At 39.7% G+C, this 13322-nt stretch overlaps 1 protein-coding gene across 4 annotated transcripts in view; it reads right to left on the bottom strand.

The window, feature by feature from the left end:
• Positions 1-13322, bottom strand: part of Arih2 (ariadne RBR E3 ubiquitin protein ligase 2) — a 93626-nt gene that overhangs the window by 15110 nt on the left and 65194 nt on the right. For all 4 annotated transcript variants that reach the window (XM_023705770.1, XM_023705772.1, XM_023705766.1 and 1 more), the window contains 2 exons: positions 7768-7835; positions 2191-2254 (listed from right to left, as the gene is read on the bottom strand). In XM_023705770.1, the coding sequence (XP_023561538.1) occupies positions 2191-2254; positions 7768-7835 (132 nt within the window). The remainder of the gene's footprint in view (positions 1-2190; positions 2255-7767; positions 7836-13322) is intronic.

The raw sequence follows: 13322 nt of genomic DNA, 5'->3' as shown, positions 1-13322 counted from the left end.
CTGGCATGTGGTGCTGGGGGATTGAACCGCGGTCCCTGATGCTTTTGCTAAGCTTGTTCTAAGTAGGTGCTTTAGACCACTGAGCCATCTCTCCAGCCCGACATACCATTTTATTACCATACTGTCTCTCAAGTAAAAGTTTTCTTTTTTCTTTAAATAAAGGGTAATAAATGAAAAAAAGACAAAAAAAAAAAGTCACAGGACTGTCCTGCTACAATGCTGCATATGGTTAGATTTCTAAATTTCTATGCAAAAATATGTGTTTATACCTATTTTTAAAATTATTTTTTTCTTCACATTCTATAAGGACTCAAAGTTCAACACATCAATACTTGATGGAAAATACTTGTTCCATGTTATGCCTAAGATGTTTGATATTTAGACAGATAGGGTAAACCGAACTGCATATGTTGTAGGGTAATAATAAGCTTCTCTTCTGGAGGGTTAACAGCCTAAGTTTGCAGATTAAAAATTGGAGAAAAGGAAGGGCTGCAAGGTCAGCCAACATTTTGGCCCTAGCCTTTCAAGGTTAGTAAAGACTCAGGACATAGGAGAACCTGTATTGTAACACCAGGTAACTCAGTTGTACCCCAAATTTTCTGATCAAGGAGATTATGGAGCCACAGAGGAATGTGATTGATGATGTATAGTGTGCCTAAGGAGAGTCACATGGAGAGAAAACATTCTCTCAGGCTTTCACAGAAAGCAAATTGGTTAAGCAATGGCCGTGACTCATCCACATGTCTGACAACCACAAAGGATGTACAAAGTGCGGTACGGGGTTACAGGATAAATCCTGAGGGTACCTGACTGACCTTATCAGATACAATAGTTATACTTCTTGTTATATAGGTTTTGATTTATCTTGTTCTTAACCATCAGCAGAAAAGTATAAAAACGAGGTATATAAAGTAAAGCCATATCAATATGCTGAGCTGTAAAAGGCTCAAGTCAACAACTTCTGTGGTCAACCCACTACTATTGTGGACTGCTGGACTGTGTTGGATTGTTTGGCTGAATTCAAGCACCTATAGTATTTAGATGCCAATAGAATACCCATCTCTGACAGGACTAAACAAAAAAAGGGGATACAAAGGAAGGACCATTTTGTGTTTGTATATACAGAATAGTTAGGATAGATATACAGCTACTTTCGCTTAATTCAATGAGAAGAAAGATTTATACTAACGGTATTTGGACAGGATATCCTGTCTGCTTCTTGTATTATGGATAACCACTAAGATAACAAGGTACAAGGTATTAATTATTGAAACTATCCTATTAATCAGCTTTGAAACTGTCTCATTGATACTTGTTTCTCAATAAAATAAAATAAATGTTCATTGATCTCCCAGATATAAAGAAAATTGCTATGCACTGTTAAAACAGTTCCTATGGTGAGAGAAATAAGATGAGCTTGCTATTATAACATCCCCCCAAAAATGTAAAGATACACCAGGTATGGTGACGCACATCTATAATTCTACCACTCCTGGAGACTGAGGCAAGAAGATTCTGGCCCAGTCTGGAGAACTTAATGACTTCATAAAACCTTATCTCAAAAAAAAAACCACAAAAACCCTCAGTTGGAGGACCTGAGTTTCATCTCCAGCACCACAAAAAAGAAAAAGAAAGTGTAAAAACATTATTAGATCTAAGTGTGGAGGGCTGTCAGTCATCATAGCAAACAGGCTTTGTGAAAAGGTAACTTTGATTTGAGTCTTTAAAGGTAAATTTCATTCCGACAATCAAAGGTAGGAATATAGCTCAAACATTCTTGGTCAGGGAAGGCACAAGCAATGTCACAGAAGTACACAATGATCTTGGGAACACCAACAAACCAGAAGGAAGGGAATGAAGGTTGTGTGAAGCCAAAGAAGGTAAAGTAAGGCTACAAAGGGCCCAAAGACAAGAAATTAGTTACTGCCTATTTATGAGGCAACTTTTTTTAATGGACAGTACAGGAAATGAAATCTACAGTTTTGAGTATGCTAGCTATGTGCTCTACCACTGAACTACATCCCCACCTCCAACTTTTCAAACTGTAACAGAAATGGAAGACTTGAGCCTCAGCAAGTATTTTGGGTATGCTATCTGAGAAGCAAAACATAAATGGTTCTCAGTGATATTAGTACAGGCCACAGTGAGAACCATATGCATCCAGAGAGAAGACTCTAGAAGGAAACTCACATATTTTGATGGATTAGGCTGAACTCGAGCCTCTACAAGCAGCTGAGCAGAATTGGTCTTATATCTACAAAAGAAGAAATGAATAAAATCAGAAAATGAAAGATATTTTTACATTTGAACAGTAATAGGACAGAGCATCATGTAGCATGATCACATTAAACTGCCTTTATCTCTAATTACCTCTCCATAGAACCAACCAAACTTTATCTAAAAACAAAGATTTTTTTTCCTTCTTCAATTTTTAAAATGTTTAATGGTATAAGGAAAGTACTATTTCAAAGGGACTGAAGAAAATATTTATAGTAGACCAGATCTGCATTAAATTTGGTTCAGGAGGGCTGGCCAAATAGCTCAGCAGATTAAAGTGCCTGCAAGCAGGCACAGGGGCTGGGGGTTCGATCCCCAGGTCTGCCATGCCGGCCCCAACCCCAGGGTGCCCTGAGATGGCAACTGAGACTGGGCATGGTGGCGTGCGCCTGTAATCCCAGCTCTTGGGAGGGATTAAATGGGCAGATCATTACTAGTCTGATCTAGTAGTGAGACCCTGAACAACTTGACCCTTCCCTAAAATACAGAAAAAAAAAAAAAAAAAAAAAAAATTGGTTCAGGAGATACAGAAAGAAACTCTACCTTCAGGATAGGCAAAGATTCCTAAACACAGAAAACAGAAAACACAAAATGCCTGGTAAATCATGGCACATTTAAACACTTCAGGTAGTACACACTTGTAATCCCAGCACTTGGGAGGCTAAAGAGATCCCTGAGTTCAAGGTCAGCCTGGATTACATGGTGAGTTCAAGCCTAGCCTAAACTATATAACAAGACTCTGTGTCTTTAAAAAAAAAGAAAAAAAAGGCAAAGCAGGGGCATTTCATAGAAGGCTACTAACCATATAAAAGATACTTAACTTCCTTGATAATCTAAGACACTGGAAAAAAAAAAGTCGCATCCCACTATATCCATCAGATTGCAAAATTAATTTTGACAAGCAGAAACATTGATATGCCACTGGTAAGAGTGTAAAGTAACATGATTAATTCAGAAAACCACCTGATAATTCTAATAAAGTTGAAGACACACATACACTACAACTCAGAAATTCACTCTTTTGATATTAATTTTTATTAGTATGTATTTGCAGTACACAGCGATTACATTCTTGTGGGGAGTTGGTACATGCATGTTAACACATTTCAATTCTTTTTGCAACCCTTTCCTCTCTCAAAAACTCTACTTTTATGCCTTAGAAAAGTTATGGGATATCAAGAAAAATTAAAAAAAGTAAAGTCACCTACAACAGTTTTCAGAGTTGCATTTTTTTTAACAGCAAAAAAAGACTAAAAACCTCACAAAGACTTTCTTGACCAGAGAAAGAACACATATTCTTTGATAAGATAGCATAAAAAGTAACCATGTTAATTTACAAAGTACATATAGCATAATTCCCTATCTATATAGTTCCCAAAACATACAACTAAAATGTATAATGTAAGAGTGATTAGGAAAGTTAAACACTCGGTTCAATGCCACTAGCTGCCTTTGGGATGAAGAAAGGGGATATGGACAGGCTGAACTATCTCCATAGGCCTCTGTGTAGGAAGGGACAGGCTGTTATTGCTTTTCTTTCTTTTCTGTCTTGTTTTTTTGAGGCAGGGTCTCTGTCACATAGTGCAAACTGGCTCTGAGGTCACTACGTAACTCAGGCTGGCCTCAAACTTAGTGATTCTCCTGCCTCAGCCTCTCAAGTGCTAGGACTATAGGTATATGCACAGCCTGGCTTTATTTTTCCTTGTACTCGAGATTGAACACAGGAAGTGTTGTGCTACAGTCCAAGCCATTAATTTATTCATGTATGTATGTATGTATGTATGTATTCATGTACATGGTGCTGGGGGTTGAATCCAGGACCTGAAAGCTGAGCTCCATCCATCTTTCTTTCTTTTCGCTATGCAGTTCAGACTGGCCTTAAGCTTAGTTTGTAACCCAGGCTGGTCTGGAAGTCACAATGATCCTCCTGCTTCAGCCTCCCAAGCAGTGGGATTAGAGGCGTGTGACACCATGCCCAGCTGCTAAGCTACATCTTCAATCTTCCATATATATATATATATATATTTTGAGTCCACTAAGTTACCCAGGCTGGGCTTGAATTTGCCATTATTGCCCCAGCTGGCCTTGATCTTATGATTCTCCTCCATTAGCCTCCTAAGCAGCCAGAATTACAGGCCTTTACTATCATGACCAGCTTCAGATGGTCGTTTGTGTGGATACCAAAATGACTGCTCTATGATCATATATATTCTTTTCTTTTTTTAAATGTATTTTAGTACAGGGTCTACAGGGTCTCACTACCAGATCAGACTCATAGTGATCCTCCTGTTTTCAGCCTCCCAAGTGCTGGATTACAGGCACACGCCACCATGCCCAGTCTCAGTGTGCTCTGGGGGTAGGGTCGGTAGGGTACACTTGGACCTGGTTGCTGTACCTGCCTAAGCAGGTAGTCCACTGAGCCATCTGGCTGGTCCCATTCTCTAAAAAAATTTTTTAATAGTAAAATTTCAGTCCCTTCTGGAAAAAGCCATAACATAAATATGTTTAAAAATAAACAGAATTATCATGTGGCAATAAAAGTGCTACACCAAGCCCAGATAAATTTCCAAGACACCACTTACTGCAGCTTGAAAAGCACCACATGTCACCACCTTACCGTTTGTAGTCAGAATCCTACCTCTACCTATCTTTGTTGAGGAACTGTTTCATTCCTAGTTCTCACACTAGTACTCTTTTTTTTTTTTTTTTAAAGTTTATTTATTTATTTATTGTGTGTATGCGCGCGCGTGCGTGGCCAGCTCAGCCCACCAGGGGGCGGGGCTGGCTGGCATGTGGTGCTGGGGGATTGAACCGTGGTCCCTGTGCTTTGCTAACTCTTAACGTTAACTATTCAAATCTCTACTCCCAAGTTATGATAGAGACTGGGCAGTCAGACATAACCCATTACCAGAATCTATGTGGCTCCAGCTATATCAATTGTGGAAGTTCATCTGTAATTCCCTATGTTCAGCTCTTGAGTACAGAAAATGTAAATGTAGTGACAGGAATGAGTTGCCCTTTTTTGAGCATACTAAGCTGGTATGGTCATCTCAGTTATATTTACCTCAAAGGAGAAAAGGTTTAACTTTCCTTTGTAGATACATAAATGGAATTACAACATAGGAAGAAAGAAAAATCCATTGTTGGTCTGATGTGGTGGTACACGCTTGTAATCTCATTGTGTGGGAGGCTGAGGCAAGAAAATTGCCATGACTTTGAGGTCAGCCTAGTCTACATTGTAAGACCCAGTCTCAAATCACCAAAAATGAAAAGAAAAAAGAATAATCCACCATGGTGTTAATAGGCAGTGGTAATATGGTGCTTTTCACTTGGGGAAATTTTATTCCCTAGACATCAGGTACAGTTTCACACATCTGTAATGCCAGCACTCAGGAGGCTGAGGCAGAAGGATCACCATGAATTTGAAAATTTAGGACTGGCTAAATAGCTCAGTGGATTAAAGCACCTGCAAACAGGCGCAGGGGCCAGAGGTTTGATCCTGAGCCTGCTGTGCTGGCCCTGCCTTCAGGGTATGCTGAGACAGCAACTGAGACTGGGTGTGGTGAGGCTGGCCTGTAATCCTTGCTCTTGGGATTAAACAGTAAACAGGCGGATCACTACGAGTCTGATCTAGTACTAAGTCCCTGAACACCTTGTGGACCCTTCCCTAAAAAAGAAAAAAGAAAATTTGAAGCCAGCCTGAACTACACAGTGAGACCCTGTCTTGAAGAAATAATAATAATAGTTATTATTTTGTTCATCATGGATTATCTGATACATACTTTAGACAATTTTGGTTGTCAAGGACTTGGATATAATACTGCCACTGACTTCAAGTGGATATGGACCAGGAACACTGTCAAACATCCTATAGTTCACATAGTACTCCCTCACAGTAAAATAACTGTCCAGGTGGGCATAGTGGCACATGCCTGTAATAACAGCACTCAAAAGGTTGAGACAGGAGGATTGCTGCAAAGTTCTGAGAGCAGTCTGGGCTACAAAGTAAGCTCAAGGCCAGACTGAACTGCATAGCGGGATCCTGTCTCAAAAATACTAAAAAAACAAAAAACAAAAAACCCTAAACAAAAACACAACAACAGCAATAAACAAACCAACAACTGTCCAGGCCCAAATGTCAATAGTGCTGAGGATGAAAAATACTGAGCTAGACACCTGCCAGTGTGGGTGGGGCAGAGGAGATCTTTCCAGAAGATGCACGAGGATGCCTTTTCCTGACAACTACCAAGACATCTGAGACTCTAGGACCTATGGCTTGAAAGTTCTGGCTTTGGAGAAGTATGAAGGAATACTCTTAATACCCTCTGGCAATGGCAGTAGATGGTAAAGTGGCTGATATTCTAAAAACCATTAATGTGATGTATTAACAATAAGGTCCTCACTTGATGTATCCAATAGTAGTAACTGGAGCCAGGGTTACTGGAGCCAAGGATACTGGAGCATACTTGTAATTCCAATACTCTGGAAGACTAAGGCAAGAGGATCAAAAGTACAACCCTAGCTTGGGCAACTTAGCAAGACTCTATCTCAAAAAAAAAAGGAGCTGGAGATGTAGCTCAATGTTAAAGACCTGCATTCAATCCCTAGTACCAGGGTACTGGGAGTGCAGTAACTGGAAGTGTCATCTAGAAGGGCACCAATTAAAAATCAAAGCTGGAGGGCTAGGGAGATAGCTCAGTGGTCTAAGCACATGCCTGGCAAGCGCAAAGACCCAAGTTCCATCCCTGGAACCCTTGGGTGTACTGTGCCAGTCCAAAAATGGGTATAAACGTGTAATCCCAGCGCTAATCACTACAAGTCTGAACTGTGCAGTGAGACCCTGTAACAAATAAGTAAAATAAACATATATAATTTTCCCCCCTTTTTCTTTTTTGGAAAAAAAATCAAAGCCAGATGTGGTGGCACATGCCTATTAATTCCAACACTCAAGAGGCAGACCTGGGAGGATAGCTAGCCTGAGCTACATAGTAAGTTCAGGACCAGCCTGAATTACATGGTGAGACCCTGTTAAAACACACACACACACACACACACACACACACACACACACACACACACACACACAATAGCAAAAAACCAAAAATTGACAACAACAAAAAACAACAGCATAGAAGCACAGTTTGGAAAACAGTATGGAACACCTATATAATGAAACATTGTCATATAAAGAAGATGGGGCTAGGGATTTAGCTCTGTGGCCTAGTGCCTGCCTGGCAGCACAGATCCTGAGCTCATTTCTGATCAAACAAATGAAAAAAAAAAAAAAAAGAAAACCAACCCCTTGGGAGAATATGCTGATGATAATGGAAAAATGTTTATAATTTAAAGAGATGTAATATTAGTATTTAAATCCTATAATATGCACATAAAAAGAATATGCTCCAAAGTGTAAATAATGATCACCAGTGGGTGAGTGGGCAGAGAAGAGAGCTATATGCAATCCCATCTCCTCTCCTCTAACAATCTTACCTGTCCAGTATCTCTGAGACTTGCCAGTGGAAATTAACTAATATAAGTTTGGCAACAGAATGAGATACCTGAAAAGAAGAAAGAAAAAAAAAAATCAAATTATAACAGGAGTTTCGTTCAGAGTGCTCCACAATTTGAGATGTGTATAATGAAGTCCATCCAAAACTTAGGTTTAATTTCCAAATTCTTTCTGTTGACTCTACTTTGCCTTTCAAATTCAGACCCTTATAATCTTGGTAATTTTAAAATTTTGTTTATTTATTTATTTGACACAGGGACTGGCTATACAATTCGGCCTGGCCTTGTGCTCACTTTTGTAGTCCCCAGGTTGGTCTTGAACTCACAGTGATTCTCCTGTCTCCACCTCCCACATGCTGGGATTACAGGCACATTCTACCATGTCCAGTTCTGAGGCCAGCATGATGCACGCAGGGTTCCAGGGTCTATGGGGTCAGGGATCAAACTCAGGTCCTTGTGCGTGCCAGGTAGGTGCTTATAACTCCCAGACCCTTAAGTTTGGTATTTTTATGATCTTCTTCTTCTTCTTTGTTGTTGTTGTTATTATTATTATTTTGCAGTACCAGAGACTGAACTCATGACCTTCTGCTTGCCAGGCAGGAGTTTATACTATTGAACTATCTCCCCCGCCCTTCTATCTTTGTTTTAATTAATGATCCTTCCAAGAAAATTTCATTTGATATTTAAGCCAAAGCACCTCTTCTATGGCAAATAACAAACTGGTAACTATAATCACAAGAGATATGGGGTTGGGCATGGTGCTGGATGCCAGCAATCCTAGTTTTTGTAGAGCCCAAGGAAGGAGGATCTTAAGTTTGAGCCTCGCCCAGCAAATTAGTGACTTAGCAAGACTCAAAGTATGAAAATAAATAAATACATAAATAGGACTAGGGAATGTAGCTCTGTTCAGTCTCCACTACAACAAAAAATTTAAAAGGAGATGAAACATATATGTGTTCCCTCACATGCCATAGGAGGCCATATACACAAAGTAGTTAGGCCTTGTGTTTGCAGAAAATTTCCAAACCTTCACTTCCTTGTATAAACTACAACAAAAACAAAAAAGAGGGGCCAGGGAGACAGCTTCATAGAATAAGCACTTGCCTGGCAAGTGCAAGGGCCTCAGTTCAATCCCCAGTTCTGCAGAAAAAAAGAAAGAAACAAATCCACAAAAATACCCCCAGAAAATAATAAATCTCCAAATCTTGTCTAAAACTCAATTCCCAGTATTCTATAAATTCTAATTGCAAAAATAGTTTAAAAAACTGTGGGCTCTTATCTTTTAGGGACCGCTTAAAAGCACTCTTCTTTTAACCTTTTTAGTACAGGGTCTACAGGGTCTCACTACACAGATCAGACTTGTAGTGATCCTCCTGTTTTCAGTCTCCCAAGTGCTAGGTTAACAGGCACACACTACCACGCCCAGTCTCAAAAGTATTCTGTATTCAAAAGCTTCAGAGATGATTTGTTATTACTGTTTAGTTTTTGAGGCAAGGTCTCATTATGTAGTTTAGGCTGGTTTTGAATTCACTATGTAGCCCAGGCTAGCCTTGAACTTGCAGGCATCTTTCTGCCTTAGCCTCTTGGGTGCTGTATGATACCATGACTTGCTCAGATAATTTGAACTAGTAATTCTACTTCTAGAAATTCTTCCAGAGGAACTGGTGAAGGATATGTGTGCCACTGGTTTATTTAATACAGTAAGAAGTTTAAAATAACCTAAATGTCCAGCAGAATGAGCTAGATAATATATGGCAGATTCATGCAATAGACTACTATCTAGTTATTGAAAGGAATGTTACAGATGATTATTGACGTAGAAAGAAGTTGGCATTTCAGCATTAAGGAAGCAAATGATAAGCATCTACTACTATACATGTTATAGCCATAATATCTAGTTAATTGGTAAGTAAGCTAATTATGAAACACTAACCAAGTGTGACAACCCCTAGAGTTAAACTGATCCCCAACTGGAGACTAAAGGGGGCATAGCCCAGAGGACAATTAATGCCACAGCCTGTGCAATCAGTGAGTATGGTTACTGTCCCATAGCACAAGTACATCTGAAAAAAAAAAACAGTAACTCAGGAGTTGGGTATTTTTTTTTTTTTTCAGTTTTACTTCAATTAGGATAAGTGCACCTATTTCCTTTCCATGATAGGGTAAGAGGCCATGTATGTTGTCAAAGTATTTTCTTTTCAAGGCTCGTGGAGACTTCAAGCCTGCATTTCCTGAATTATTGATGATATGTCTCCTAACTGTGGCCCTAGCAAAACTATTCATTCCAAAAAACCACTACTGAAAATAAAAAGATGAAACTTTTAACCTTTAACTTTGAATATAATTTTTGGCTACTAATACTTTTAAAAAACGTAATAGACATATGCTCCTAGCTGGAATCTTTTTTGTCTTCTTTTATCCAAGACACCAAGTGTTAGCAAAGGCAGTGAGCTCCTCAGGAAGCCAGAAAAGCCCTGGCCATGTCTAGTAGTCACCTCCTTTCATTACCACAGATGGTCTATGTGGCCCCTTAAGCTAAGCACAATAGTCAGGCAACCTCTCTTGGATCCATGGAGCCTAGAACTAGTGAGACAGGGTCTCCCTTGCTATGTAGTTCAGGTTGTCGGGACTCATTATGCAGTCCAGGCTGGACTTGAACCCTCAGCAATCCTCCTCTTACCTTAGCCTCCTGTGTGCTGGAATTATAGGCACGCACAATCACACCTGACTAATATTATTAAGTGATCTTACATATTTTCAAAATAAAACTGCTATTTAAAGAAGGTCAATAAATTTTAACACTGTGCTTATTAGCCTGATTCATTATTTTCAGTAATACTAGGAGCCATAACAAAGTCTATCAATAGATAACAACATGACCCTCTGATAAAATCAAAAATAAATGACAACTATGCTAAAGACAAATTCAGACAGACTATTCCAGTGAAGTTACTTTCTGCTGAGAAAAGAAGGTATGAAAGCAAACTGGAGGTTTAGCTCAGAGTTGGAATGCTTGCCTATCATATATGAGGCCCTAAGTTTGATACCTAGCACTGCAAATAAGCACACAAACAAAAAGAGTACTATTACTTTGTAATACTTACAGTAGAATGAATTTATTCTTTTAGTGGCAATTGCCAAGAATTCAATGACCTACATGAGATAATAACATACAAGTGTGGGCCAGCCAGATAGCTCAGTGGATTAAAGCACCGGCTTAGACAAACACAGGGGTGGGGGGTTCAATCCCTGAGCCAGCTGTGCTGGCCCCGCCCCCAGGGCACACTGCAAGGATTAAGATTGGGGGTGGTAGCACACACTTGTAATCCCAGCTCTTGGGAGGCCATAAACAGGAGGATTACCACAAGTCCAATCTATGTTGTGAGACCCTGTACTAAATACATAAAAAAATTAAAAAAAAAAAAAAAAAAAAAGATATACAAGTGTCAGCTAGCTGTATATACCTCTCACCAGCCAGTACTATGACTCCTAAAACACGGATGGGGATGAAAGAAATGCCCGCATCATGCCTACAGGTCAAAACTCAGGTACTCTTTACTTCAATAATCTACTGTGAATCTGAGGGAATCTTGAGACCATTAATTCCAGCAAAATATGGACCATTGAGTAATAGTAACCCTAACCCTAACCAGGAAGGAGCTATAAGAAAATGAGGTTTCTTTTCTTCTTTCTTTATTTATTTAAAGAAAATGAGGTTTCAAAGGGTCTAAGTGAAGCAGCACCAGAGGACGCTTCCTCTTCCATGATTCAGGTCACAAGAAGGGACTTAACTCCCTACCAAGCAGGTTTTATTTCTCCACAGTATTGAAAATTGAACCTAAGGCCCTTTGAACTAAGCTGCATCTTCAATCCTTCTTTTTTTAATTTTGAGGCATGGTCTTACTAAATGCCCAGGCAGAATTTGAGCTTACTATCCTCCTGAGTCAGCCTGCCAGAACACTGGAATTACAGGGGTACACCACCATGCCTGCCTTGCCAAGCAGTTTTCCAGAGGAAGTGGTGGCTTCCTAGACCTATTCTGGCCTTCTGGCAAGAAGACCAAGACAAACCTCATGGATGATATTAAGCCACATTAGGGTAAAAATCAGCCTTGGTGTAAAGTGCAAACAGCTGAGCTTTCTCAGGAAATAACTATTATATTTACACACACTCAAAGAGCTCAGAAATCTATTCCAAATCTATTAAGAGTAACACAGTCATGGTGGCACAGGCCTGTGATCAAAGCCTGTGATGAGGGTGATCATATTGCCCTTAGTAGGTAACTTAATGACACACCATCTCAAAACAAAAAAAGGGCTGGGGCCCAGTGTCATCAAGCACATATGTAATCCCAGCACTTGGGAAGCTAAGGCAAGAGGACCACTACAAAGTAAGTTCAAAGCCAATCTGAAATACACAGTGAGACCCTCTCCCAGATAGCCAAATCCCCCCCCCCCAAAAGTGCTGGGGATGTTGTTCAATGTGAAAGTCTTGGATTCAATCCCTCCCACCCACTACCACCACCACACAACCTTGATGACTCAGAAACATGCAACCACCATTGTATTCAGAATAAACTTGAATTTCTATTAGATCAACATGTAACAAGATGCTTAAAAGCTATACTTATGAGTAATTTTTCTCTATTTCAGGAACACTAACTGAAGACTGGAACCTAAAATTATAAAAGGTTCTGGCACCAGGCATGGTGGCCCACACTTGTAATTTCAGCACTCAAGAGACTTAGGATCTAAGAGTTCAAGGCCAGCCTGGGCTCCATAGTGAGTTCAAGGCCAACCTGAACTACCTAGTGAGACCCTATCTTTAAAAAAGAAACAAAAGTTCTTATTCAAAAACTGAATGTCAAGGACTGGGAGATAGCTCAGTAGAATAAGTGCCTGCCTGGCAAGGGCAAGGTCCTGAGTTCAATCCCCAGTACCACAAAAACAAAAGCAACCACAAAAGCTGAATGTCAAGTAACTGTAGTTACAGAACAATTTGATTCTATAATCAGAAAGAGAAATAGAATCAGTCATTCCTGTTCCTTTTCAATGTCACTGGGCCATTATTTCCAACAAACCAATTCCCTATTTGTTTCTATTGCTGCCTATAAAGAACCTCACTCCTGTCTAGACAGAATAATCTGTTCTCTTGTGGTCTATGTTTGGAAGCCACTTTGGACAATCACAAGATCCTGACTCAAATGCTTGCAATGAATTTAGACAAAAATGCGTAATAGCAGAAGTGTTTCCCTATTCCCACTCCAAATGATATTAACTAGATATTAAAGCTATTTTCAAGAAATGATAATTGGGCTGGGGAAGACACTAAAGAGAAGAAACCTGAAGCCAAAAAGGCTTGTGCCAGTGGTACTAGTAAAAAGAGTAAGGTACTGGCAAATGCAAGGATCTGAGTTCAATCCCCAGTTCCGGAAAAAAAAAAAAAAAAAAAAGTCCAAGAGCAGCCCCACTGCAGCTGAAAACCTGTCCTGATTAGAGGAATTAATAGATACTCCCAATCTGCTATGTATTCCAGAA

This window comes from Octodon degus, unplaced genomic scaffold (genome assembly GCF_000260255.1).
Source record: "Octodon degus isolate 3935 unplaced genomic scaffold, OctDeg1.0 scaffold00008, whole genome shotgun sequence".
Classification (NCBI taxonomy): Eukaryota; Metazoa; Chordata; class Mammalia; order Rodentia; family Octodontidae; genus Octodon; species Octodon degus.
This window is presented reverse-complemented; position numbering and strand designations above follow the sequence as displayed.